Source organism: Oncorhynchus clarkii, unplaced genomic scaffold, assembly GCF_045791955.1.
Source record: "Oncorhynchus clarkii lewisi isolate Uvic-CL-2024 unplaced genomic scaffold, UVic_Ocla_1.0 unplaced_contig_3579_pilon_pilon, whole genome shotgun sequence".
Lineage (NCBI taxonomy): Eukaryota > Metazoa > Chordata > Actinopteri > Salmoniformes > Salmonidae > Oncorhynchus > Oncorhynchus clarkii.
Genome location: NW_027260933.1, coordinates 165,162 through 191,115, shown reverse-complemented (window position 1 = coordinate 191,115; position 25,954 = coordinate 165,162). Strand labels below are relative to the sequence as shown.

General features: G+C 44.4%; 1 protein-coding gene across 1 annotated transcript; it reads right to left on the bottom strand.

The window, feature by feature from the left end:
- Nucleotides 1-8,372: 8,372 nt before the first annotated feature.
- On the bottom strand, nucleotides 8,373-13,288 carry LOC139402271 (uncharacterized). The gene is made up of 2 exons (XM_071146369.1): nucleotides 13,176-13,288; nucleotides 8,373-9,141 (listed from the first exon to the last, which is right to left on the bottom strand). Exons 1-2 carry the CDS (start codon nucleotides 13,286-13,288, stop codon nucleotides 8,373-8,375), a joined length of 882 nt encoding a protein of 293 aa, XP_071002470.1.
- Between the last annotated feature and the right edge of the window lie 12,666 nt (nucleotides 13,289-25,954).

The following is a 25,954-nucleotide window of genomic DNA, read 5'->3' as shown; positions in this document are numbered from 1 at the left end:
AGGCTAGTCTACTGGATGATAGAGGTGTAGGCTAGTCCAACTAACAGTTCTTTAGTTAATTTGTCCTCTTAATGTGATATTCACCTGGCTCACCACCCTGCAGCTGTTCGTACATTGATAGTGTTGGAGTCCCAAATTACATTCTATTCCCTAAGTATTACCCAGAGGGCTCTGGTCAAGACAACTTCACTATATAGGGAATAGTGTGTCATTTGGGGGACATCCATTGCTGTGTCACACTACTCTCATGTCCAGACTTGCTGTCATCACCGGGCCATGGCAAACGTAGCTTAGCAATAGCCCAAATCCTCTTGTCTCTCCCAATGTGGAGCTAGAGCAACAATATGTTGTTTTAAGGTTATTATTTCAACTTACAGGGAAAGGTAGAGTGAGGAATATTACCGGGCAAAGCTTTCCGGCAGCGATAATGGGAATCGTTAGGTTGTGTGTGTGTGTCTGTGTGTCTGTGTGTCTGTGTCATCTAAAGCCATGAGTTAATGCTAGGTACCGCTGTGTGTGTATGCGTGGTGTGTGTGTGTGTGTCAGGAGATTTAGCGTCTCTGATCTCACTCTGAGTAAATGATTTACAGTTTAGACAGGAGAAGACTCTCAACAGCAACTTCTAGAGAGAACTAAACACCGCCTCCATGATCAAACGGCTGATCTGGGTTTCAACCAAAAAGCTGTTATTTTGTCAAAGGATATTATTTTCTAATTCATCAAGTGTTCATTTTCTTTCGATTGAAATTGAATGAATGAAATGAACAAAATTACACAAAAAATAAGGGAAAATTCAATACAGAATACTTTTCATCCTTAGAGCAGTAAAATAACATACACACATAGACACTATATATATATATATATATATATATATACAGTTGAAGTTGGAAGTTTACATACACTTAGGTTGGAGTCATTAAAACTAGTTTTTCAAGCACTCCACACATTTCTTGTTAACAAACTATAGTTTTGGCAAGTCAGTTAGGACATCTACTTTGTGCATGACACAAGTCATTTTTCCAATAATTGTTTACAGACAGATTATTTCACTTATAATTAACTGTGTTTTTAGTCTGGTTGATCGAGTCTCCATCTTTACCACCAACTGAGTGCTGAATGTTCTGCAGGCCTTGTTCAGTTTCTGACATCAAAATAACATCATTAACATATGAAAGATACTAAGCATTTCATCATCATATTTATCTGTTTTTCATTTCTTTTTCCAAATCATTTATAAAGAAAGCAAACAACGTCTTTATACTGTAGCTGTACTTGACTGCACCAGTATTGATAGGAAAGATGGTCTCTGATATCTCTGCTGGTCTGGTCTGCCCAGGTGTTATGAGAGGAGGCAGGTTACCTAGTTACTGTATAGCTGGTTAAACCCCTTGATCAAACCTGCCCCTGCCTGGGCAGAATGTGCTAGAAACGTCAAAACACACACACACACACACACACACACACACACACACACACACACACACACACACACACACACACACACACACTCACACACACACACGTCCCCTCTCTTGCCCTAACCCGAGGCATGGTGTAGTTCATGTCCCTCTTGTCACAATTTCTGTGTGTTTCAGATGAAATGATCGCGTGACTCTAATCGGAGCAGCGCCTAAACTTTAATTGCCAACTTTTTCCTCTCGCCAGCGTCTCTTTCACTCTGTTCACTTGGGATTTACACTTCAGTGCTTCTGAAAAGTATTTTCCTTCCCATCAGAACCTTCAAATGGCCCCTATTCCCTCTATAATACGTTACTCCTAATGGGGGAATTCCCAACCTGACTTAAGAGCTCGTAAATGTAACATAATAAAAAAATAACAAAATAAATGGCACTTTTTCTTTCTGTGTCTATTCTGATCTTGAATGTAAGCATGATAACAGCATGCTGCTATTCACCAGCTATTTGTAGAAAAAGCATTTTTTTCCCCTCCCCAAATAGAAATAACGCCGTTCTCCATCTACTGTAATACCCCTTCATAAGAACGAGGTGAATGAGGAAACGGGTTGGATAAGGGAATTGTAAATATAATTATTTTAGATTTATTTGACCTTATGATCGCTGGAGACAAATGTGAAACCAGTTATATGGCAGCCAACTGAAGCATGGCAGCCAACTGAAGCATGGCAGCAAACTGAAGCATGGCAGCCAACTGAAGCATGGCAGCAAACTGAAGCATGGCAACAAACTGAAGCATGGCAACAAACTGAAGCATGGCAGCAAACTGAAGCATGGCAGCAAACTGAAGCATGGCAACAAACTGAAGCATGGCAGCCAACTGAAGCATGGCAGCAAACTGAAGCATGGAAACAAACTGAAGCATGGCAGCCAACTGAAGCATGGCAGCCAACTGAAGCATGGCAGCAAACTGAAGCATGGCAGCCAACTGAAGCATGGCAGCCAACTGAAGCATGGCAGCAAACTGAAGCATATTGAAAGTAAAGCTGATGAAATGCTGGGCCATTATGCAGAGTTAAAATTGCAGTGCCTATTTAACTTGCAGGGATGGGCACTCTCTAATGTCTTCATTATAATCTACCCAGACTTTCTCTGTTTCCTATTTCAAATAGAATCACATTTTATTGGTCGCGTACACATATTTAACAGATATTATTGCAGGTGTAGCAAAATCGCTTACGCAGTAATATCAAACACTACACACTGTTTAAAGCACGTTTGGCAGCGATTACAGCCTCGAGTCTTCTTGGGTATGACGCTACAAGGTTGGCACATCTGTATTTGGGGAGTTTCTCCCATTCTTCTCTGCAGATCCTCTCAAGCTCTGTCAGGTTGGATGGGGAGCGTTGCTGCAACAGCTATTTACAGGTGTCTCAAGAGATGTTTGATCGGATTCAAGTCTGGGCTCCAGCTGGGACATTCAAGGACTTGTTTCGAAGCCAAGACAACACAGGACTGGCTATCTGCTTAGGGTCTTTGTCCTGTTGTAAGGTGAGCCTTATTTATTTATATATATATATATATATATATATATATATATATATATATATATATATATATATATATATATACACACACACACACACACACACACACACACACACACACACACACACACACACACACACACACACTACCAGTCAGAGGTTTGGATACATCTACCCATTTATTTATTTATTTTTACTATTTTCTACATTGTGGAATAATAGTGAAGACATCAAAACTATAAAATAACACATATGGAATCATGTAGTAACCAAAAAAGTGTTAAACCAATCAAAATATATTTTAGATTCTTCAAAGTAGCCACCCTTTAACTTGATGACAGCTCTTGGCATTCTCTCAACCAGCTTCATGAGGTAGTCACCTGGAATGCATTTCTGTTGCCAGCAAGTGGGAGGGTATTCAGCGGTTGATTTAATTATATTTAGCCTGTCTTGGTTATAGTAGTGACCCCGTTGTTGATGTTGTGTGTCTTGTTATAGTAGTGACCATGTTGTTGTTGTCTTGTTATAGTAGTGACCCTGTTGTTGTCTTGTTATAGTAGTGACCCTGTTGTTGTCTTGTTATAGTAGTGACCCTGTTGTTTTTGTTGTTTTGTTATAGTAGTGACCCTGTTGTTTTGTTATAGTAGTGACCCTGTTGTTGTTGTTGTCTTTTTTATAGTAGTGACCCTCTTGTTGTTGTTGTTTTGTTATAGTAGTGACCCTCTTGTTGTTGTTGTTTTGTTATAGTAGTGACCCTGTTGTTGTTGTTGTCTTGTTATAGTAGTGACCCTCTTGTTGTTGTTGTCTTGTTCTAGTAGTGACCCTGTTGTTGTTGTTGTCTTGTTATAGTAGTCACCCTCTTGTTGTTGTTGTTTTGTTATAGTTCCCTGTTGTTTTTTTTATAGTAGTGACCCTGTTGTTGTTGTTGTCTTTTTATAGTAGTGACCCTGTTGTTGTTGTTGTTTTGTTATAGTAGTGACCCTGTTGTTGTTGTTGTCTTTTTATAGTAGTGACCCTGTTGTTGTTGTTGTTTTGTTATAGTAGTGACCCTGTTGTTGTTGTTGTTGTTGTTTTGTTATAGTAGTGACCCTCATTGTTGTTGTCTTGTTATAGTAGTGACCCTCTTGTTGTTGTTGTTTTGTTATAGTTCCCTGTTGTTTTGTGTCATTTTTATTATAATATTATTTTATTGTTATTATTTTGTTATTTAACCAGGTAAATCATTGAGGTCATATTGTATTTTACAATACAGACCAGATCATTGTTTCATGTGGACAGGAGTTTTTCCTGGTCAGATATTTATCCCTCTCTTTGTTTACGTTGTCCTGGAATGACTCACATACTTCAGACGTCAGAAGAGATCAGTTGATCTGCTGCAGCATGTGATGTGTTCAGTAAGATGTCCCAAGATGTCTCCCGTCTCTTTCATTCATCATTTCACTTGTTCCAACACGTTTTGCACAAGTGTCCATATTTATTAATAATACTGATAATGGATTGGATTTATATAGCACTTTTCTACCAAATCCCAAGAGCGTCTACACAGTCAGGTGGAAACAAACCAATGTGTGACAAGCACCTGGGTGATGGACGGCGGCCATTTTGTTTGTGCCAGAACCTCACCACACAGCAGCTGGCGGGGCGGAGAGGTGAGGACTGATATGCCAATTGGGAATTGGGGATGATTAAGTGGCCATGATTGAATGGTGGTCGAGTTGGGAAATGGGCCAGGACAGCGGGGAAAACGCCGCTATGGGTTATTTAATGTCCGCAGAGAGACAGGACACCCGTTTAACATCCCATCCGAAACACGGCACCCTACGCAGGGGTGCCCTGGGGCATTGGGGTTTAATCTTCAGACCAGAGGGAAGACTGCCTCCTACTACTGGCTCTCCAACAGCTTCTGGTCCATGGACCGACCAGAACCAACACTGCTTAGCTTCAAAGGAGTGGGATGCAGGATAGTGTCTTTTTTATCACTAAAGTATATAGTATTTGTGATCTACGCAGTTTTTGCAGACTTATGATTGGGCTTGTTGATGCCCCTAGAACAACAGCATAAAACAAACATGCAAGTTAAAGACTGGAGAATAGTTGAAGCCGGTAACAGGATGTCATGTGACAGAACGTTGTCTTTTATCTCTAGACGGTAACAGGACGTCATGTGACAGAACGTTGTCTTTTCTCTCTAGACGGTAACAGGATGTCATGTGACAGAACGTGTCTTTTATCTTGTTATTAGATGTGGCTCTGTTTCTGCAGGCTAATAGTATGTGTGGTTTCTGTCTCTTCAGGCTAGCTGTTGTGTAATCAAACAGGTGAGTTCACCCAACACAGGGTTAATATGACTCTGTCGGACTTCAAACAACACTCATATCAAATCAAATGTATTTATAAATCCCTTCTTACGTCAGCTGATATCTCAAAGTGCTGTACAGAAACCCAGCCTAAAACCCCAAACAGCAAGCAATGCAGGTGTAGAAGCACGGTGGCTAGGAAAAACTCCCTAGAAAGGCCAAAACCTAGGAAGAAACCTAGAGAGGAACCAGGCTATGAGGGGTGGCCAGTCCGCTTCTGGCTGTGCCGGGTGGAGATTATAACAGAACATGGCCAAGATGTTCAAATGTTCATAAATGACCAGCAGGGTCAAATAATAATAATCACAGTGGTTGTCGAGGGTGCAACAGGTCAGCACCTCAGGAGTAAATGTCAGTTGGCTTTTCATAGCCGATCATACAGTAAGTTTCATCACAGTAATATAGTTGTGGGGTTAGGGGCTCAAGGTTTAACAAATTGTCCAGATCGCTGACGCGGTGTTCTGGGGTTTCCATAACTACAATTATAAAAAGCATCTGAATTATTTTACAATTATGCTAATTTTACAATTGCAGCTTTACAGTAAAATGTGTTTCGTAACTGTATAAAGTTGTTGTTGGTAAATAAACAACACAAAACCATCCTTACATTTTGCAGTGTCATTTCATCTTCACTGTCAAACAGCAATGAAGAAATCAGTCAAATACGTCCAAAGAAAGAATTTCATTTATTTATAGCAATCAACTATTTAATTGTATCACAACCGGCGTACAATTGGCCCAGTGTCGTCCGGTTTTGGCCGGTGTTGGCCTTCATTGTAAATAGTAATTTGTTCATAATTGACTTACCTTGTTAATTAAATAAAGGTTAAATAAATAAATCAAACATCCATATCCTGATGTAATTCAACATAATAATTCCACGTCTGGAACACGAGTATAAATGTAATCACAACATGACATTTGGAAGTTGTTTCCAGACTAGCGTTTAACATTGTGTTGAATGATGGCTAACATAACACAGTTCTCATACAAGCCCTGTGATTTAGACCGACAGGTTCTACCCTGTCAGATGGTAGAAATTATTGTTTTTGTCCAGTCAGGTGTGAAATTGGTGATGTATTTGGCAGAATGCGGTGGGTTAATGTACTCTCTCATAGCAGGACTGACGCTCCTACACACACACACACATACACACCCCCTCCCAACTCCCCCTACACTCACTCCCTCCACTCTCACATGAATAGAAGTCTTGCATATGGAAGTGGTTTCACGACAGCCTCTTTAACGATAACAGGAGATGTGCTTGTGTTTCCAAGAATGTGTTTCTAACAGGGACCTAACTCACTCACTGCAAAGCTGTCTCGTCGATCTGGTTCAATAGCTGACCTGACTCTCTGATGGATCTGGTTCAATAGCTGACCTGACTCTCTGATGGATCTGGTTCAATAGCTGACCTGACTCTCTGATGGATCTGGTTCAATAGCTGACCTGACTCTCTGATGGATCTGGTTCAATAGCTGACCTGACTCTCTGATGGATCTGGTTCAATAGCTGACCTGACTCTCTGATGGATCTGGTTCAATAGCTGACCTGACTCTCTGATGGATCTGGTTCAATAGCTGACCTGACTCTCTGATGGATCCGGTTCAATTGCTGACCTGACTCTCTGATGGATCTGGTTCAATAGCTGACCTGACTCTCTGATGGATCTGGTTCCAGAGCTGCATCAATAGCTGACCTGACTCTCTGATGGATCTGGTTCAATAGCTGACCTGACTCTCTGATGGATCTGGTTCCAGAGCTGCATCAATAGCTGACCTAACTCTCTGATGGATCTGGTTCCAGAGCTGCATCAATAGCTGAACCAAACTACAAACTATCCCTGCTCTGCTGATTTACTGGTTCCTCCAAATGAAGACGAGACAGAAGTAGAGCGAAAGACCGAGAACGAGAGACAAGATAGATAGATAGGGAGAGAGAGAATGAGAAATAGAAACAGTTTAAAAACCCTAGCTATGCGTGCTTTGAATGTTGGCAGGTGACTTCGCTGAGAGGTGTTAATAGCCAGCTATTTTAAGGAGAGTTGGTGTGTGTGTGTGTGTGTGTGTGTGTGTGTGTGTATGTGTATGTGTGTGTGTGTGTGTGTGTGTGTGTGTGTGTGTGTGTGTGTGTGTGTGTGTGTGTGTGTGTGTGTGTGTGTGTGTGTGTGTGTGTGTGTGTGTGTGTGTGTGTGTGTGTGTGTGAGTGTGTGAGAGAGAGTGAGGGGGCGTTGATTAGAGCTACAACTGCCCTGCTCATGCTGAGTTTAGTTGTACACAATATCAGAGTGAAGCTGACTGTGGACTGGGACTGTGTGTTGGGGCTGTGGACTGGGACTGGGGACTTTGGACTGGGGCTGTGTGTTGGGGCTGTCGACTGGGACTGTGGACTGGGGCTGTGTGTTGGGGCTGTCGACTGGGACTATGGACTGGGAATGTGTGTTGGGGCTGTGGACTTGGGCTGTCGACTGGGACTGTGGACTGGGAATGTGTGTTGGGGCTGTCGACTGGGACTGTGGACTGGGAATGTGTGTTGGGGCTGTGGACTGGGACTGTGGACTGGGAATGTGTGTTGGGGCTGTGGACTGGGACTGTGGACTGGGGCTTTGTGTTGGGACTGTGGATTGGGATTGTGGACTGGGACTGTGGACTGGGACTGTGGACTTGGGCTGTGGACTGGGACTGTGTGTTGGGACTGTGGACTTGGACTGTGGACTGGGACTGTGGATTGGGGCTGTGAGTTGGGACTGTGGACTTGGGCTGTGGACTTGGGCTGTGTGTTGGTACTGTGGACTGGGACTGTGGACTGGGGCTATGGACTGGGACTGTGTGTTGGGACTGTGGACTGGGAATGTGTGTTGGGGCTGTGGACTGGGGCTATGGACTGGGATTGGGACTATGGACTGGGGCTATGGACTACGACTGTGGACTGGGACTGTGGACTGGGGCTGTGTGTTGGGACTGTGGACTGGGAATGTGTGTTGGGGCTGTGGACTGGGACTGTGGACTGGGACTGTGGACTGGGACTGTGTGTTGGGAATGTGGCCTTGGCTATGGACTGGGACTGTGGACTGGGGCTATGGACTGGGACTGTGTGTTGGGGCTGTGGACTGGGACTGTGGACTGGGAATGTGTGTTGGGGCTGTGGACTGGGGCTATGGACTGGTACTGTGGACTGGGACTGTGGACTTGGGCTATGGACTGGGACTGTGTTGGGGCTGTGGACTGGGGCTGTGTGTTGGGGCTGTGTGTTGGGGAATGTGCACTGGGGCTTGGGACTGGGGCTGTGGACTGTGGACTGGGACTGTGGACTGGGGCTGTGGACTGGGACTGTGGACTGGGGCTGTGGACTGGGACTGGGACTGTGGACTCGGGCTTTGGACTGGGACTGTGTGTTGGGGCTGTGGACTGGGGCTGTGTGTTGGGGCTGTGTGTTGGGGAATGTGCACTGGGGCTTGGGACTGGGGCTGTGGACTGTGGACTGGGACTGTGGACTGGGGCTGTGGACTGGGACTGTGGACTGGGACTGTGCACTGGGGCTGTGGACTGTGGACTGGGGCTGTGTGTTGGGGCTGTTGACTGGGGCTGTGTGTTGGGGCTGTGGACTTGGACTGGGGCTGTGGACTGTGGACTGGGGCTGTGTGTTGTGGGTTGTTGACTGGGGCTGTGTGTTGGGGCTGTGTGTTGGGACTGTGGACTGGGGCTGTGTGTTGGGACTGTGGATTGGGATTGTGGACTGGGACTGTGGACTGGGACTGTGGACTTGGGCTGTGGACTGGGACTGTGTGTTGGGACTGTGGACTTGGACTGTGGACTGGGACTGTGGATTGGGGCTGTGAGTTGGGACTGTGGACTTGGGCTGTGGACTTGGGCTGTGTGTTGGTACTGTGGACTGGGACTGTGGACTGGGGCTATGGACTGGGACTGTGTGTTGGGACTGTGGACTGGGAATGTGTGTTGGGGCTGTGGACTGGGGCTATGGACTGGGATTGGGACTATGGACTGGGGCTATGGACTGGGACTGTGGACTGGGACTGTGGACTGGGGCTGTGTGTTGGGACTGTGGACTGGGAATGTGTGTTGGGGCTGTGGACTGGGACTGTGGACTGGGACTGTGGACTGGGAGTGTGTGTTGGGAATGTGGCCTTGGCTATGGACTGGGACTGTGGACTGGGGCTATGGACTGGGACTGTGTGTTGGGGCTGTGGACTGGGACTGTGGACTGGGAATGTGTGTTGGGGCTGTGGACTGGGGCTATGGACTGGTACTGTGGACTGGGACTGTGGACTTGGGCTATGGACTGGGACTGTGTTGGGGCTGTGGACTGGGGCTGTGTGTTGGGGCTGTGTGTTGGGGAATGTGCACTGGGGCTTGGGACTGGGGCTGTGGACTGTGGACTGGGACTGTGGACTGGGGCTGTGGACTGTGGACTGGGGCTGTGGACTGTGGACTGGGGCTGTGTGTTGGGGCTGTGGACTGGGGCTGTGTGTTGTGGGCTGTTGACTGGGGCTGTGTGTTGGGGCTGTGTGTTGGGACTGTGGACTGGGGCTGTGTGTTGGGACTGTTGACTGGGGCTGTGTGTTGGGGCTGTGGACTGTGGACAGGGGCTGTGTGTTGGGGCTGTGGACTGGGACTGTGTGTTGGGGCTGTGGACTGGGGCTGTGGACTGTGGACTGTGGACTGGGGCTGTGGACTGGGACTGTGGACTGGGACTGTGGACTGTGGACGGGCTGTGTGTTGGGGCTGTGGACTGGGACTGTGGACTGTGGACTGGGGCTGTGTGTTGGGGCTGTGGACTGGGGCTGTGTGTTGGGGCTGTGGACTGGGACTGTGGACTGTGGACAGGGGCTGTGTTGGCCTGCTCTCATCTGTGCTGCTATTCACTCTGTTTTGGATCCTCTTTCATGTATAAATCATACAGTCCATCTGCAGAGCCCCTCTCTCTCTGTAACACTCTTCTGGAGAGGAGTAAGGAGGAGAGGAGAGGGGAGAGGTGAGGAGAGGATAGGAGGAGAGGGGGAGGACAGGAGGAGAAGATAGGAGGAGAGGGGGGAGGAGAGGAGGAGAGGAGAGGATAGGAGGAGAGGGGGAGGATAGGAGGAGAAGATAGGAGGAGAGGGGGAGGAGAGGGGGGAGGAGAGGAGAGGAGGAGAGGAGAACATCAGGCCTAGCTGGCAACATGTCACCACGCCTGCCTGTCTTCGATAATTGTTTTATGAAATGAACCACTGTCTCTCCCTGACAGCCATCTCTGTTCGGCCCAAATGGCACCCTATTCCCTTTATGTGGAATAGAGTAGCATTTGGGTTGCTGGTTCTGTTACTGCAGATGCAGCCAGAGGGAGGGGCCTGACTCAGAGGGCACCTGGGAACCCGTTGGGCTCAGGGGGCTGTGGGGAAGGCACTGTGCACCGGTCCCTATGCTGCTGGGGGAGGGAGGTAGAGAAACACATCAACCGCCAAACCATTCTCCTCCTTTATCGCTCTCTACGTATTTCAGTATCTCTCTCCCTCTCTCATTCTAGATGTGCAATCCCCCACCCCTCTCTCTCTCTCTCTCTCTCTCTCTCTCTCTCTCTCTCTCTCTCATTCTAGATGTGCAATCCCCCACCCCTCTCTCTCTCTCTCTCTCTCTCTCTCTCTCTCTCTCTCTCTCTCTCTCTCTCATTCTAGATGTGCAATCCCCCACCCCTCTCTCTCTCTCTCTCCCTCTCTCATTCTAGATGTGCAATCCCCCACCTCTCTCTCTCTCTCTCTCTCTCTCTCCCTCTCTCATTCTAGATGTGCAATCCCCCACCCCCCTCTCTCTCTCCCTCTCTCTCTCTCTCTCTCTCTCTCTCTCTTCCCCACTCTGACTCCCTTCCTCGCTCTACCTCCCCTCATCTTCCTCTCTAATCTCCCCTCCTGCTGGGATCATCTACAGGCTCGGTAATTCAGTAACACAGTAAATCAGGACTCCAGGGTCACAAAGCCTCCAGATAATAACCAACCACCATGGGGGTAAATAAAGAAATAAAACATGTTCTTTGACCACTTGCATTTGTTTTTCTTTTGGGGTTTTATGTATTTATTTATTTAGCCTGTAAATGTTGCCTGTGTTTGCTCTCTCTCTCATTATCAATGCTTGGCTACACATTCCACTACCCAGTCTACTGTAAATGGCTTCAATACCGATCTGGTCTTCTTCGGTGTGGAGAGACAGAATGTTTCCATTCTGTTGTCTCTCTATCCTCTCTCATTTCTCTCGTTTTGTTCAAGTACGGGAACACTCTGTAGTTTAGATGCCTGCATACAATATAAAAAGAAGACTCCCGATGAAGATAAACATCCAAGTGTTCCACTGAGTACCTTGTTATAGTAGGGACCTTGTTGTTGTCTTGTTATAGTAGTGACCCCACACAGGACACCGGATATACTCCAGATATAACAAACTGACCCTAGCCCCCCGACACATAAACTACTGCAGCATAAATACTGGAGGCTGAGACAGGAGGGGTCAGGAGACACTGTGGCCCCATCCGAGGACACCCCCGGACAGGGCCAAACAGGAAGGATATGACCCCACCCACTTTGCCAAAGTACAGCCCCCACACCACTAGAGGGATATCTTCAACCACCAACTTACCATCCTGAGACAAGGCAGAGTATAGCCCACAAAGATCTCCGCCACGGCACAACCCAAGGGGGGGGGGGGGGGGGGGCGCCAACCCAGATATCCACAACACAACATGTTCAATACCACAATACAACATTATCACCATCTGTTTTTACGCATTTGTTTGTACCTTTGTGTGTCTCTCTTCACAGTCCCCGCTGTTCCATGAGATGTATTTTTTACCTGCTTTTTTAAATCCAATGTTACTGTTTGCATCAGTTACCTGATGTGGAATAGAGTTCCATGTAGTCATGGCTCTATGTAGTACTGTGCGCCTCCCATAGTCTGCTCTGGACTTGGGGATTGTGAAGAGACCTCTGGTGGCATGTCTTGTGGGATATGCATGGGTGTCTGAGCTGTGTGCTAGTATATAAACAGACAGCTCGGTACCTTCAGCTTGTCAACACCACTCACAAATACAAGTAGTTATGGAGTCAATCTCTCTTCCATTTTGAGCCAGGAGAGATTGACATGCATGTCATTAATGTTCTCTCCATGTACTTTTAAGGGCCAGCTGTGCTGCCCTGTTCTGAGCCAAATGCAATTTTCCCAAGTCCCTCGTTGTGGCACCTGACCACACGACTGAACAGTTGTCCAGGTGCGACAAAACTAGGGCCTGTAGGACCTGCCTTGTTGATAGTGTTGTTGATAAGAAGGCATGTTGTTAGTAAAGATTGAATAAAGAAAGGGGCCTAAACAGCTACCCTGGGGAATACCTGATTCTAACTGGATTATATTTGATAGGCTTTTATTAAAGAACACCCGCTGTGTTCTGTTAGACAGGTAACTCTTTATCCACATTATAGCATATCACATTATAGGGGGTGTAAAGCCATAACACAGACGCTTTTCCAGAAGAAGACTATGATCTATAATGTCAAAAGCCGCACTGAAGTCTAACAATACCCTGCAATCATTTTATCATAAATGCCTCTGTCATTTGTGTAAGTGTTATGCTCAGCCAATCATCAGTCATTATTTTGTGTAAGTGTTATGCTCAGCCAATCGTCAGTCATTACTTTGTGTAAGTGTTCTGCCTGTTGAGTGTCCTTCCCTATAAGTTCGCAGAAAGTATGTTGTTAATTTGTTTACTGTAAAATAGCATTTGTATCTGGTGAAACACAATTTTTTCCAGAAATTTACTAAAGGTTGGTAACAGGCTGATTGGTTGGCTATTTGAGCCAGTAAAGAGGTCTTTACTCTTCTTGGGAAGAGGAATGACTTGATCTTCCCTCCAGGCCTGAGGGCCTTTCTAGTAGGCTTAAATTGAAGATATAGCAAATAAGAGTGGCAATATCGTCCGCTATTATCATCAGTAATTTTCCATCCAGATTGTCAGACCCCGGTGGCTTGTCATTGTTGATAGACAACAATACTTTTTTCACCTCTTCCACACTGACTTTACGGAATTCAAAAGTACAATTAATTTCTTTCATAATTTGGTCAGATATACTTGGATGTGTTGTGTCAGTGTTTGTTGCTAGCATGTCATCCCTAAGTTTGCTTATCTTAGCAATGAAAAAGTATTTAAAGGAGCTGGCAATATCAGTGATGAATGAGACATCTGATTCAATGAATGATGGAGCCGAGTTGGCTCTTTACTATCATTCTTTATATAATTTATCTTTGTTTCATAGTATAGTTTAAAAAAAAAAATGTAGTCACATGATTTCTTAATTTGCAGTATGTTTGCCAATCGGTTGTGCTACCAGACTTATTTGCCATAACTTTTGCCTCATCCCTTTCAATCATACAAATATTCAATTCTTCATCAATCCAATTTTTTCTGTCATTTTCTTAATGGGTCCATGCTTATTAGTAACTGGAATAAGCAATTTCATAAATTGCTCCTCATTACACACCACAGACCATATTCATATTCTTTACGTCAACAACATACGAATCACTACAAAGCTTTTTCCATGGACCTTGTTTCTTAGACATATGTTAATGTGGTCAATTTTGTTTGCACTTTTCAGGGTTGCTTGATTGTTTTTAATGCTTTTACTGGGAAGCTTAGCAGAAGTAGACATGCTCGTGTTATTTACATTGGAGCTGATAGTGCAGGGTGAGCTGCACACAGTGGACTTCCTACTAGAGCACACCACCTCTGTGTAAACAGTGTAATTCTGGTTTATAGGCTCACGATTACTGCTTACAATATCATCAACAGAGGTATTCAGGGAAATTAGGGGGACATCAATTAAGTGACTTACATTGTGTCTGCCAATGCCCCTAGATTTAGTGGGTACCTGAACACAACTGATTTAGTGGGTACCTGAACACAACTGATTTAGTGGGTACCTGAACACAACTGATTTAGTGGGTACCTGAACACAACTGATTTAGTGGGTACCTGAACACAACTGATTTAGTGGGTACCTGAACACAACTGATTTAGTGGGTACCTGAACACAACTGATTTAGTGGGTACCTTAACGGATTAAGTTGTGCGTACATTAATGGTATATCAAATGGAGAGGAGGATACAAGAGGGAGCACGTTAATGGATAAACGGTGCTTAATAGGGGAATAAAATTGAATTAATTGAGCAGCAAAAATGTTGTGTTTTTCCCCCGCACTCATGCATGCAGAGCCTTCATAAAAGAATCATACTGCTTGACTTATTCCACATTGCGTTGTGTTACAGCCTGATTCAAAATGGATTAAATGTTTGTTTAATCTCACCCGTACACACACACTACCCCATAATGACAAAAGTGTACACTTTTTAAACATTTTTTTATTTTATTATGAAAAAATAAATGTATTACAAATTAAATACAGTATTATCTAATTTACATAAGTATTCACACCCCTTTTGCTATGATACTCCATTTTTTTTAAATTTATTTACCTTTATTTAACTAGGCAATTCAGTTAAGAACACATTCTTATTTTCAATGACGGCCTAGGAACAGTGGGTTAACTGCCTGTTCAGGGGGCAGAACGACAGATTTGTACCTTGTCAGCTCGGGGGTTTGAACTTGCAACCTTCCGGTTACTAGTCCAACTCTCTAACCACTAGGCTACCCTGCCGCCCCGAAATTGAGCTAAAAGTGCATCCAATTTCCCTTGATCGTCCTTGAGCTGTCCGCTATAACTTGATTTGGAGTCCACTTGCGGCCAATTCAATTGTTTGGACATGATTTGGAAAGAAACACACCTGTCTATAGAAGGTACCACCGTTGTGTCGTGGAGGAATGACAGAAGGTGACACTGGTGACTTGCGGACGCCGAGACCCAGCGTGATGATGCAATCCTCATTTATGACATTGTTTGGGTGGCTGACCATGGAGTGGTTTGTCACAGAGGTCAAAACACACCTTATCTGCGGTTTTCTATAGGGAGGGATGTTCCCACAGAACCTTGGGCGCAAGGACTCCGTTGGAGGTGTTGAGACAGATGAAAATGACTAAATGAATGTTACTGGTTGAATTAAATTGGCTCTTTTTTTTAGATTGTTTCAGAATTCATAAACAGTTATGAATTTATGTTTTATTGTACTATGGATGTATTTTATTTTTTACGGGGAAATATTATTTTGTCCGTCGGAATGTGAATAGTTCAAAGTGGAGCGACATCGGTTCGCTCCTATCATCTAAATGTAGTTGATTTACATTAGAATCTGGGTGTGTTGTTTTTGTCTTTTTTTTGTTTTAGCTAGCAAAGTGCAAAGTGCAACAAAAAAATGTTAATTCAGGTTCGGCGGTGAGTTCCTGCTTGAATTTGGTTAAAAGGGCAGTGAATTCCATTATGCTTTGAGAACTCCTGTGTGTGTGTATGACACACAGCGTTTCCCCTTATAGATGATTCTGAACTGAAGACACGTGTAACCAGATGAAGTCTTTAGCGGTGATAGTCACTTACTCTGTGTTAATCTGTAATGTATCATGTATCTCATGTACACTGGAATTGTTTGAATGTTAATTATTTTGTGATTGATAACTTACATTTTGTCGAATTGGGTAACTGCATTCCTCGTTTTACAGAGTAATTATTTGACTAGACGCTTAAAATTGAGTAGGTCTGTTGGTAGTTTTTATATACATATAGAGTATTCTTGGGTACCGCCTTGAGATCCCTGATTTGCTTGCCTCAATAAATGAATGCTAGAACATTGGTCACCAGGATTAGTTATGTTTATCTAGGCTCTTAATAATTAGGGACACAGGGCCTGTTGCCTAGAGAGACACAGGAGAGACACAGGGCCTGTTGCCTAGAGAGACACAGGAGAGACACAGGGCCTGTTGCCTAGAGAGACACAGGAGAGACACAGGGCCTGTTGCCTAGAGAGACACAGGAGAGACACAGGGCCTGTTGCCTAGAGAGACACAGGAGAGACACAGGGCCTGTTGCCAAGACATGCCTAGAGAGACACAGGGCCTATTGCATTTTAGTCCCCATTTTGAGATTGTTAAGTGTAGTTTATTATTTTTAACATAATTCCTACATAATGGTGACCCCCCCCCCTCATCCTCAGCCAATGGGGACCAAACTACAACAGTGCACTCAGCCAATGGGGACCAAACTACAACAGTGCACTCAGCCAATGGGGACCAAACTACAACAGTGCACTCAGCCAATGGGGACCAAACTACAACAGTGCACTCAGCCAATGGGGACCAAACTACAACAGTGCACTCAGCCAATGGGGACCAAACTACAACAGTGCACTCAGCCAATGGGGACCAAACTACAACAGTGCACTCAGCCAATGGGGACCAAACTACAACAGTGCACTCAGCCAATGGGGACCAAACTACAACAGTGCACTCAGCCAATGGGGACCAAACTACAACAGTGCACTCAGCCAATGGGGACCAAACTACAACAGTGCACTCAGCCAATGGGGACCAAACTACAACAGTGCACTCAGCCAATGGGGACCAAACTACAACAGTGCACTCAGCCAATGGGGACCAAACTACAACAGTGCACTCAGCCAATGGGGACCAAACTACAACAGTGCACTCAGCCAATGGGGACCAAACTACAACAGTGCACTCAGCCAATGGGGACCAAACTACAACAGTGCACTCAGCCAATGGGGACCAAACTACAACAGTGCACTCAGCCAATGGGGACCAAACTACAACAGTGCACTCAGCCAATGGGGACCAAACTACAACAGTGCACTCAGCCAATGGGGACCAAACTACAACAGTGCACTCAGCCAATGGGGACCAAACTACAACAGTGCACTCAGCCAATGGGGACCAAACTACAACAGTGCACTCAGCCAATGGGGACCAAACTACAACAGTGCACTCAGCCAATGGGGACCAAACTACAACAGTGCACTCAGCCAATGGGGACCAAACTACAACAGTGCACTCAGCCAATGGGGACCAAACTACAACAGTGCACTCAGCCAATGGGGACCAAACTACAACAGTGCACTCAGCCAATGGGGACCAAACTACAACAGTGCACTCAGCCAATGGGGACCAAACTACAACAGTGCACTCAGCCAATGGGGACCAAACTACAACAGTGCACTCAGCCAATGGGGACCAAACTACAACAGTGCACTCAGCCAATGGGGACCAAACTACAACAGTGCACTCAGCCAATGGGGACCAAACTACAACAGTGCACTCAGCCAATGGGGACCAAACTACAACAGTGCACTCAGCCAATGGGGACCAAACTACAACAGTGCACTCAGCCAATGGGGACCAAACTACAACAGTGCACTCAGCCAATGGGGACCAAACTACAACAGTGCACTCAGCCAATGGGGACCAAACTACAACAGTGCACTCAGCCAATGGGGACCAAACTACAACAGTGCACTCAGCCAATGGGGACCAAACTACAACAGTGCACTCAGCCAATGGGGACCAAACTACAACAGTGCACTCAGCCAATGGGGACCAAACTACAACAGTGCACTCAGCCAATGGGGACCAAACTACAACAGTGCACTCAGCCAATGGGGACCAAACTACAACAGTGCACTCTTAGGAAAAAAGGGTTAGTGTTCCGAAAAAGGGTTTGTCGGCTGTCTCCATAGGAGCACCATATTTGGTTCCAGGTAGAACCCTTTTGGGTTCCATGTAGAACCCTCTGTGGAAAGGGTTCTACCTGGAACCAAGAATAGTTATTCAAAGTGTTCTCCTATGGGGGACGAGGCATATATCTGGGGAAGGTTATAAAACAATGTCTAGAGTGTTGAAAGTTTCCAAGAGCACAGTGGTCTTCATCATTAGGAAATTGAAAAAAATATGGAATTACACATACTCTGCCTAGGAGCTGGCTGTCCAACCAAACTGAGCAGCCTGGCAACAAAGATCTTGGTCAGGGAGATGACCAAGAACCCAATGACCACACTGACAGAACAACAGAGTTCCTCGGCTGAGATGGGAGAACCTGCCAGAAGGAGAACAGTATCTGCAGCACTTCACCAATCTGGGTTGTATGGGAGAGTGGCCAGAAGGAAGCCACTCCTGAGAAAAAGGCACATGACAGCACACAATGAATGGAGACAAATACAGGCAAATCCTTGATGAAAACCTGCTTCAGAGTGTAAACGACATACGTCTGGGGTGAAGATTTATATTCCATCAGGACAATAACCCCAAGCATACATCCAAAGTCCTTGAGTGACCCTGCCAAAGACTTGAATCCCATTGAGAATATGTGGAAAGGCTTGAAGAATGCTGTTTACCGCTAGCTCCCCGTCTAACTTATCAGACCTTGAGAAAATCTGCAAGGAGAAATAGGAGAAAATCCCCAAATCCAGATGTGCAAAGCTGATAGAGACATTCCCACAAAGATTCAAAGCTGTATTTGCTGGCAAAAGTGCTTCTACAAAGTGTTGACTCAGCTGTTTAAATACTTGCACTATACAGTGCATTTCTGAAAGTGTTCAGACCCCTTCACTTTTTTCACATTTTGTTACATTACAACCTTATTCTAAAATGTAATAAAATATTTTTTTTCTCTCATCGATCTACACACAATACCCCATAATGACATCACAATACCCCATAATGACATCACAATACCCCATAATGACATCACAATACCTCATAATGACAAAGCAAAAACAAGTTTTTAGAACTTTTGCAAGTGTTTTAAAGATTTTGTTTTAAACATACCTAATTTGCATAAGTATTCAGACCCTGTCGATGCACAGATCTGGGGAAGGGTACCAAATAATGTCTGCAGCATTAAAGGTACCCAAGAACACAGTGGCCTCCATCATTCTTAAATGGAAGAAGTTTGGAACAACCAAGACTCTTCCTAGAGCCCGGCCAAACTGAGCAATGGCCTCTGTGGAAATGGGAGAAACTTCCAGAAGGAATCCCCAAAGCAGGCCTTTATGGTGGCCAGACGGAAGCCACTCCTCAGTAAAAGGCACATGATAGCACGCTAGGAACTTGCCAAAAGGCAGCTAATGGACTCTCAGACCATGAGAAACAATATTCTCTGGACTGATGAAACCAAGAGCCGGCTGGAGTGGTGTAAAGCTCGCCGACTCTGGATCAGTGGAAACGCATTGTCTAGAGTGATGAATCATGCTTCACCATCTGGCACTCCGACAGACAAATCTGGGTTTAATGGATGCCAGGAGAACGCTACCTGCCCGAATTCATAGTGGCAACTGTAAAGTTTGGTGGAGGAGGAATAATGGTCTGTGGCTATTTTTCATGGTTTGGGCCCCTTTAGTTCCAGTGAAGGGAAATCTTAATGCTACATCATACAATGACATTCTAGATGATTCTGTGCTTCCAACTTTGTGGCAACGGTTTGGGGAAGTTCCTGTTTCAACATGACAAGGCCCCCGTGCACAAAGCGAGGTCCATACATCACTCATTCATATATCTTTATGTACATATTCTTTATCCCCTTACACTGTGTATAAGACAGTAGTTTTGGAATTGTTAGTTAGATTACTTGTTGGTTATTACTGCATTGTCGGAACTAGAAGCACAAGCATTTCGCTACACTCGCATTAACATCTGCTAACCATGTGTATGTGACAAAAAATATTTGATTTGATTTGATTTGACATAAATGGTTCATCAAGATCGGTGTGGAAGAACTTGACTGTCCTGCACAGAGCCCTAACCTTTATCCCATCAAACACCTTTGGGATGAATTGGAACGCCGATTGCGAGCCGGGCCTAATCGTTCAACATCAGAACCTGACCTCACAAATGCGCTTGTGGCTGAATGGAAGCAAGTCCACAGAGCAATGTTTCATCATCTAGTAGAAATCCTTCACAGAAGAGTGAAGGCTGTTATAGCAGCAAAGAGGGACCAAAACTCCATATTAATGCCCATGATTTTGAAATGAGATGTTCGACGAGCAGGTGTCCACATACTTCTGGTCATGTCGTGTATGTTAAGGAGATATTTCTGTCTTTCATTTTCAATACATGTGCAAATATAAAAATAAAAAAAACATGTTTCTCTCGGCTGTAGGCAGGCAGGTGTGTGGACACAGGCTTCATTAAATAATACTTTTCTAACAAATGCGCAGGAAATACGGAGTATCAACCTTCACAGATAGCCTTTCAACAGTAATGAAACGGGTTAAGGTCATCATTTAAGTAGTCTCGTCCTGATGATGTCATTTGCTGGGAAGCATGTTAAATCCAGATAGGTGATAATACGACAGATCAGGGGCATTTAATTGAACATGCGTCAGTGTACAGATAGGGTCATTTACAGGGTTAGATTTACAACTCATATGAACACCGTTGACCTTTTGACTCTTACGAAGTAATACCCAGTATACCCAGGCACGCACGGCTTGGGAACCTTTTAAAGTTGAACCACCTTCAAGAGATGGTGACGTGATAGGAGAGAAATCGAGAGAGTTTTTTTCTCTCTTTCTCTTTTCATCTTAGGGTTGTTTTTGTTTTGTTTTTTGGATTCAATGGGAAATTTGATTTGAACTGAGAAGGAAACGGAGACAGATATGACAGGCTGAGAGGACCACTCAAGAGAGTATTTTGTAGGTTTGGACTTGATGTGAGAGAGACAAACTCCGTCTCAGTCCAGTGTTTTCATTATCTCTGGGTTGTCGACTGATATCAAGCCCTAACCCACTGTGTCAGTTCGGAGTGAGTTGTTAGCTGACTGTGTGTGTGTGTGTGTGTGCGTGCGTGTGTGTGTGTTAGCTGATCCAGTATTCAGTCGGAGGTTCCATGCTCCACTGACTCTCCATGCAATCTAGTCCTGTGGCTTTCCAGAAATGAAGAACTGTGTGTGTGTGTGTCTATGCATTCATTTTATAGGTTTCATCTCTATTCAAAGAGTAGGCTTCCAGACCTGGGTTCTAATATACTTCGTTTACATCATAAATACTCTTAATTAATGCTCACAACTGGCCGCTGTGCCAGGTGGGAAAGTTTTGCACTTTTGAGACTATCCCATTGTTTCCATTGAGTCAGGCAAGCTCCATTAAGAGCAGCTGAAGTATTTGAAAGAAAACAAATAGTATTTGAACCCAGGTCTGTGTATTTCTTCCTGGAGGAGATCTCCAACCTTTTATAGCATGAGAACGACTTTCAAAAAAATGTAACACATAGCGAGGTATTCATATATATATTTTTTATTATTTAAAAGATTTCAAATAAACAAGTTCTTCTCTTCTCCTCTACCCTGCAACTCTTCCCTTAGTACATGGTGTTCAAGAGATGTGCGTACTGCCCACATCGCTGGTAATATAATTCATGATATAATTCATGAATAAATAAGGCAGGAGGTGGTATATGGCCACAAGCCCTAAGGGATGGTCTTAAGGAGTGCCTGGATACAGCCCTTAGCCATGGTACATTGGCCAAAATAAATGTTTTGTCATACCTGTGGTATACGGTAGCAAACACCAGAGCTGTCAGCCAATCAGCATTCAGGGCTCAACCTACCCAATTTATAATAATTAAACAACTCTAAAGTGGATTAAAGTTAGATTTTGTATTTTCAGTTGACATTTTTTCCTGGTTTGGGATATTTTTCTGTTTTTTTACTTACAATATTACAATCGTTTATAGAGAAACAACGTATGTTCTGAGTTAAACCACATATCACCACGTATGTTCTGAGTTAAACCACATATCACCACGTATGTTCTGAGTTAAACCACATATCACCACGTATGTTCTGAGTTAAACCACATATCACCACGTATGTTCTGAGTTAAACCACATATCACCACGTATGTTCTGAGTTAAACCACATATCACCACGTATGTTCTGAGTTAAACCACATATCACCACGTATGTTCTGAGTTAAACCACATATCACCACGTATGTTCTGAGTTAAACCACATCAGAGTATTTCTGTTGTGTGTATTTCCCTTTTAAGTGTGCATCTTGCAAGAGGGGGATGTGTTGGTCTAGACGTGGTTTTTGCTATTAGGCCTACTGCTGCAGCACATGGCATGGCACAGCACGGCATTGATACAAATAATTATGATGTCTTTCTGTGAGGTAGGCATACCTTGCAGTTAACATTACATTTTTTTTTTGGGGGGGGGGGGGGGGTCTTCATTAGCATCGCTAACTGACTACATACAGAGTGATAGGCAAACCCAATGCACCAAACAGACAGACAGGGGTAAAATTGCTGGAAATGAATTGGTAGATATTGTGTTCCAATAGTGTCTAACTGGGGATAATGACAGTGGCTTTGATTGCATATTTTTTATTTAAATTTTTACCTTTATTTAACTAGGCAAGTCAGTTGAGAACAAATTCTTATTTACAATGACGGCCTAGGAACACTCCCAGCCAAACCCGGACGACGCTGGGCCAATTGTGCGCCACTCTATGGAACTCCCAATCACGGCCGGATGTGATACAGCCTGGTGTGATTGTGATAACATACAGGAACTCAAGTCCTTTTGTTCCCCTAACTTAGAATACCTCACAATCAAATGCAGACCATATTACCTCCCAAGAGAATTCTATTCTGTTATAGTCACAGCCGTGTATATTCCCCCTTATGCTGATACAGCGACGGCCCTCAAAGAACTACACTAGACTTTATGCAAACTGGAAACCACATATCCTGCGGCCGCATTTATTGTAGCTCAAACGCAAATTTGAGGAAAATTCTACCGAAGTTCCAACAACACATTGACTGTAGTACTCGCTTAGAAAAAGAAAAAAAACACTAGACCACTGCTACTCGCCCTTTTGAAGATGCTTACAAGGCCCCTCCCCCGACCTCACCTTTGGCAAATCAGATCACAACTCCATTTTTCTCCTCCCTTCCTCTAGGCAGAAACTCAAAAAGGAAGTACCCGAGCTAAGGTCTATTCAACGTTGGTCTGACCAGTCTGAATCCACGCTTCAAGATTGTTTTTGATCACGCGGGTAGCCTCCGAGAACAATATCGATGTATATACTGATACGGTGACTGAGTTTATCAGGAAGTATATAGGAGATGTTGTACCCACTGTGACTATTAAAACCTACCCTAACTAGAAATCGTTGATAGATGGCAGCATTCGCGCTGCATCCTCTGAGCATGTACAGACCAGCTGGCTGGTGTTTTTACGGACATATTCAATCTCTCCCTGTCCCAGTCTGCTGTCCCCACGTGCTTCAAGATGTCCACCATTGTTCCTGTACCCAAGAAAGCAAAGGTAACTGAACTGACTATTACCCTGTAGCACTCACCTCTATCATCATGAAGTGCTTTGAGAGACTAGTCAAGTATCATATCACCTCTACCTTACTTGACACCCTAGACCCACTTCAATTTGCTTACTGCCCCAATAGATCCACAGACGATGCAATCGCCATCACACTGCACACTGCCCTATCCCATCTGCACAAGAGGAATACCTATGTAAGAATGCTGTTCATTGACTGTAGCTCAGCATTCTACACCATAGTACCCTCCAAGCTCATCATTAAGCTTGAGGCCCTGGGTCTGAACCCAGCCCTGTGCAACTGGGTCCTGGACTTTCTGACGGGCCGCCCCCAGATGGTGGAGGTAGAAAAAAAAACACCTCCACTTCGCTGATACTCAACACGGGGGCCCCACAAGGGTGCGTGCTCAGCCCCCTGCTGTACTCCATGTTAACCCATGACTGTGTGGCCTCACACGCCTCCAACTCAATCATCAAGTTTGCAGACAACACAACAGTAGTAGGCCTATATATGCCCTATATTCATAGACTTGGAATCACTGGCCACTAATAATGGAACACCAGTCATTGTAATAATGTTCACATATTTTGCATTACGCATCTCATATGTACAGGATATACTGTATTCTTTCCTATTCTGCTATGTTAAGTCTAATGCTGCTCTGATATTGCTCGCCCAATATTTATATATTCTTGATTCCGTTCATTTGTTAGATATCACTGTTAGATATTACTGCACTGTTAGAGCTAGAAAGTGTTTCGTTTTTCCCGAAATAACATCTGCCAAACGCGCGTATGTGACAAATAACATTTGATTTGTTTGAGATGGAATACATAAAAAAATGTGTGTACTTTCAGATTGGATTAGCGAGCTACTCAGAGGTGGGCTGTGAGCTACTGGTAGCTGGCGATCTACCTGATGGAAACCCCTGAGTTAGAGTACCCCCTAATCATCAGAACTACAGTCTAACCCTGTGGAAGGAGAGTAGTTAGAGTACCCCTAATCATCAGCACTACAGTCTATCCCTGTGGAAGGAGAGTAGTTAGAGTACCCCCTAATCATCAGAACTACAGTCTAACCCTGTGGAAGGAGAGTAGTTAGAGTACCCCCTAATCATCAGAACTACAGTCTAACCCTGTGGAAGGAGAGTAGTTAGAGTACCCCCTAATCATCAGAACTACAGTCTAACCCTGTGGAAGGAGAGTAGTTAGAGTACCCCCTAATCATCAGAACTACAGTCTAACCCTGTGGAAGGAGAGTAGTTAGAGTACCCCTAATCATCAGAACTACAGTCTAACCCTGTGGAAGGAGAGTAGTTAGAGTACCCCCTAATCATCAGAACTACAGTCTAACCCTGTGGAAGGAGAGTAGTTAGAGTACCCCCTAATCATCAGAACTACAGTCTAACCCTGTGGAAGGAGAGTAGTTAGAGTACCCCTAATCATCAGCACTACAGTCTAACCCTGTGGAAGGAGAGTAGTTAGAGTACCCCCTAATCATCAGAACTACAGTCTAACCCTGTGGAAGGAGAGTAGTTAGAGTACCCCCTAATCATCAGAACTACAGTCTAACCCTGTGGAAGGAGAGTAGTTAGAGTACCCCTAATCATCAGAACTACAGTCTAACCCTGTGGAAGGAGAGTAGTTAGAGTACCCCCTAATCATCAGAACTACAGTCTAACCCTGTGAGGTCTAGGAAAGTCCATATTCTATGAGTAACACCAATTAAGTCATTACAAATGGTGAGGTGTGTTCTGGTCAGGGCTTGGGGAGTGACTGAATATATCTGATTATAGAAAAACTAACTGTGATCAGTTACATTCTCAATGACTTTCAATTCAGCACTGAAAAAAAGGAGAAAGTTTGTTCCACCTGAGAAAGTCTGACCTCACTGTGATGACACACCAAATTATGACCACCAATCAGATACCACTGTGAGGACACACCAAATGATGACCACCAATCAGAGACCACTATGATGACACACCAATGATGACCACCAATCAGAGACCACTATGATGACACACCAAATGATGACCACCAATCAGAGACCACTTCTTCTAACGACTCTTAAGGGGAAAGTAATCCAAAAGTAACTGAAAGTAATCTGATTGTTATTGAGTTTCAGTAATCCAAAAGTTATGTTACTGATTACAATTACTGACAAGTAACTACTAATTGTAATGGATTAGGTTTAGAAAGTAACTACTCTGGTTGTGGTAAGGGTGTGTGTGTGTGTCCTCAGAGTAGTGCACTGTACTGAACCATTTGAGCTGCAGCCTGAGACACAGCGACTGAGAGAGAGATTGAAAATACCATCAAAGTGGACATTGATGAAATAATTTCAGAGCTCCGTCTCA

Coding starts and splice junctions, on each gene's coding strand:
- LOC139402271 (XM_071146369.1), bottom strand. CDS start 13,288: ATGATAATAGCGGACGATATTGCCACTCTTATTTGCTATATCTTCAAT. Junction 9,142..13,175: donor CATTCCTCTTCCCAAGAAGA/GTAAAGACCTCT, acceptor CCCAATCCACAG/TCCCAGTCCACAGTCCAAGT.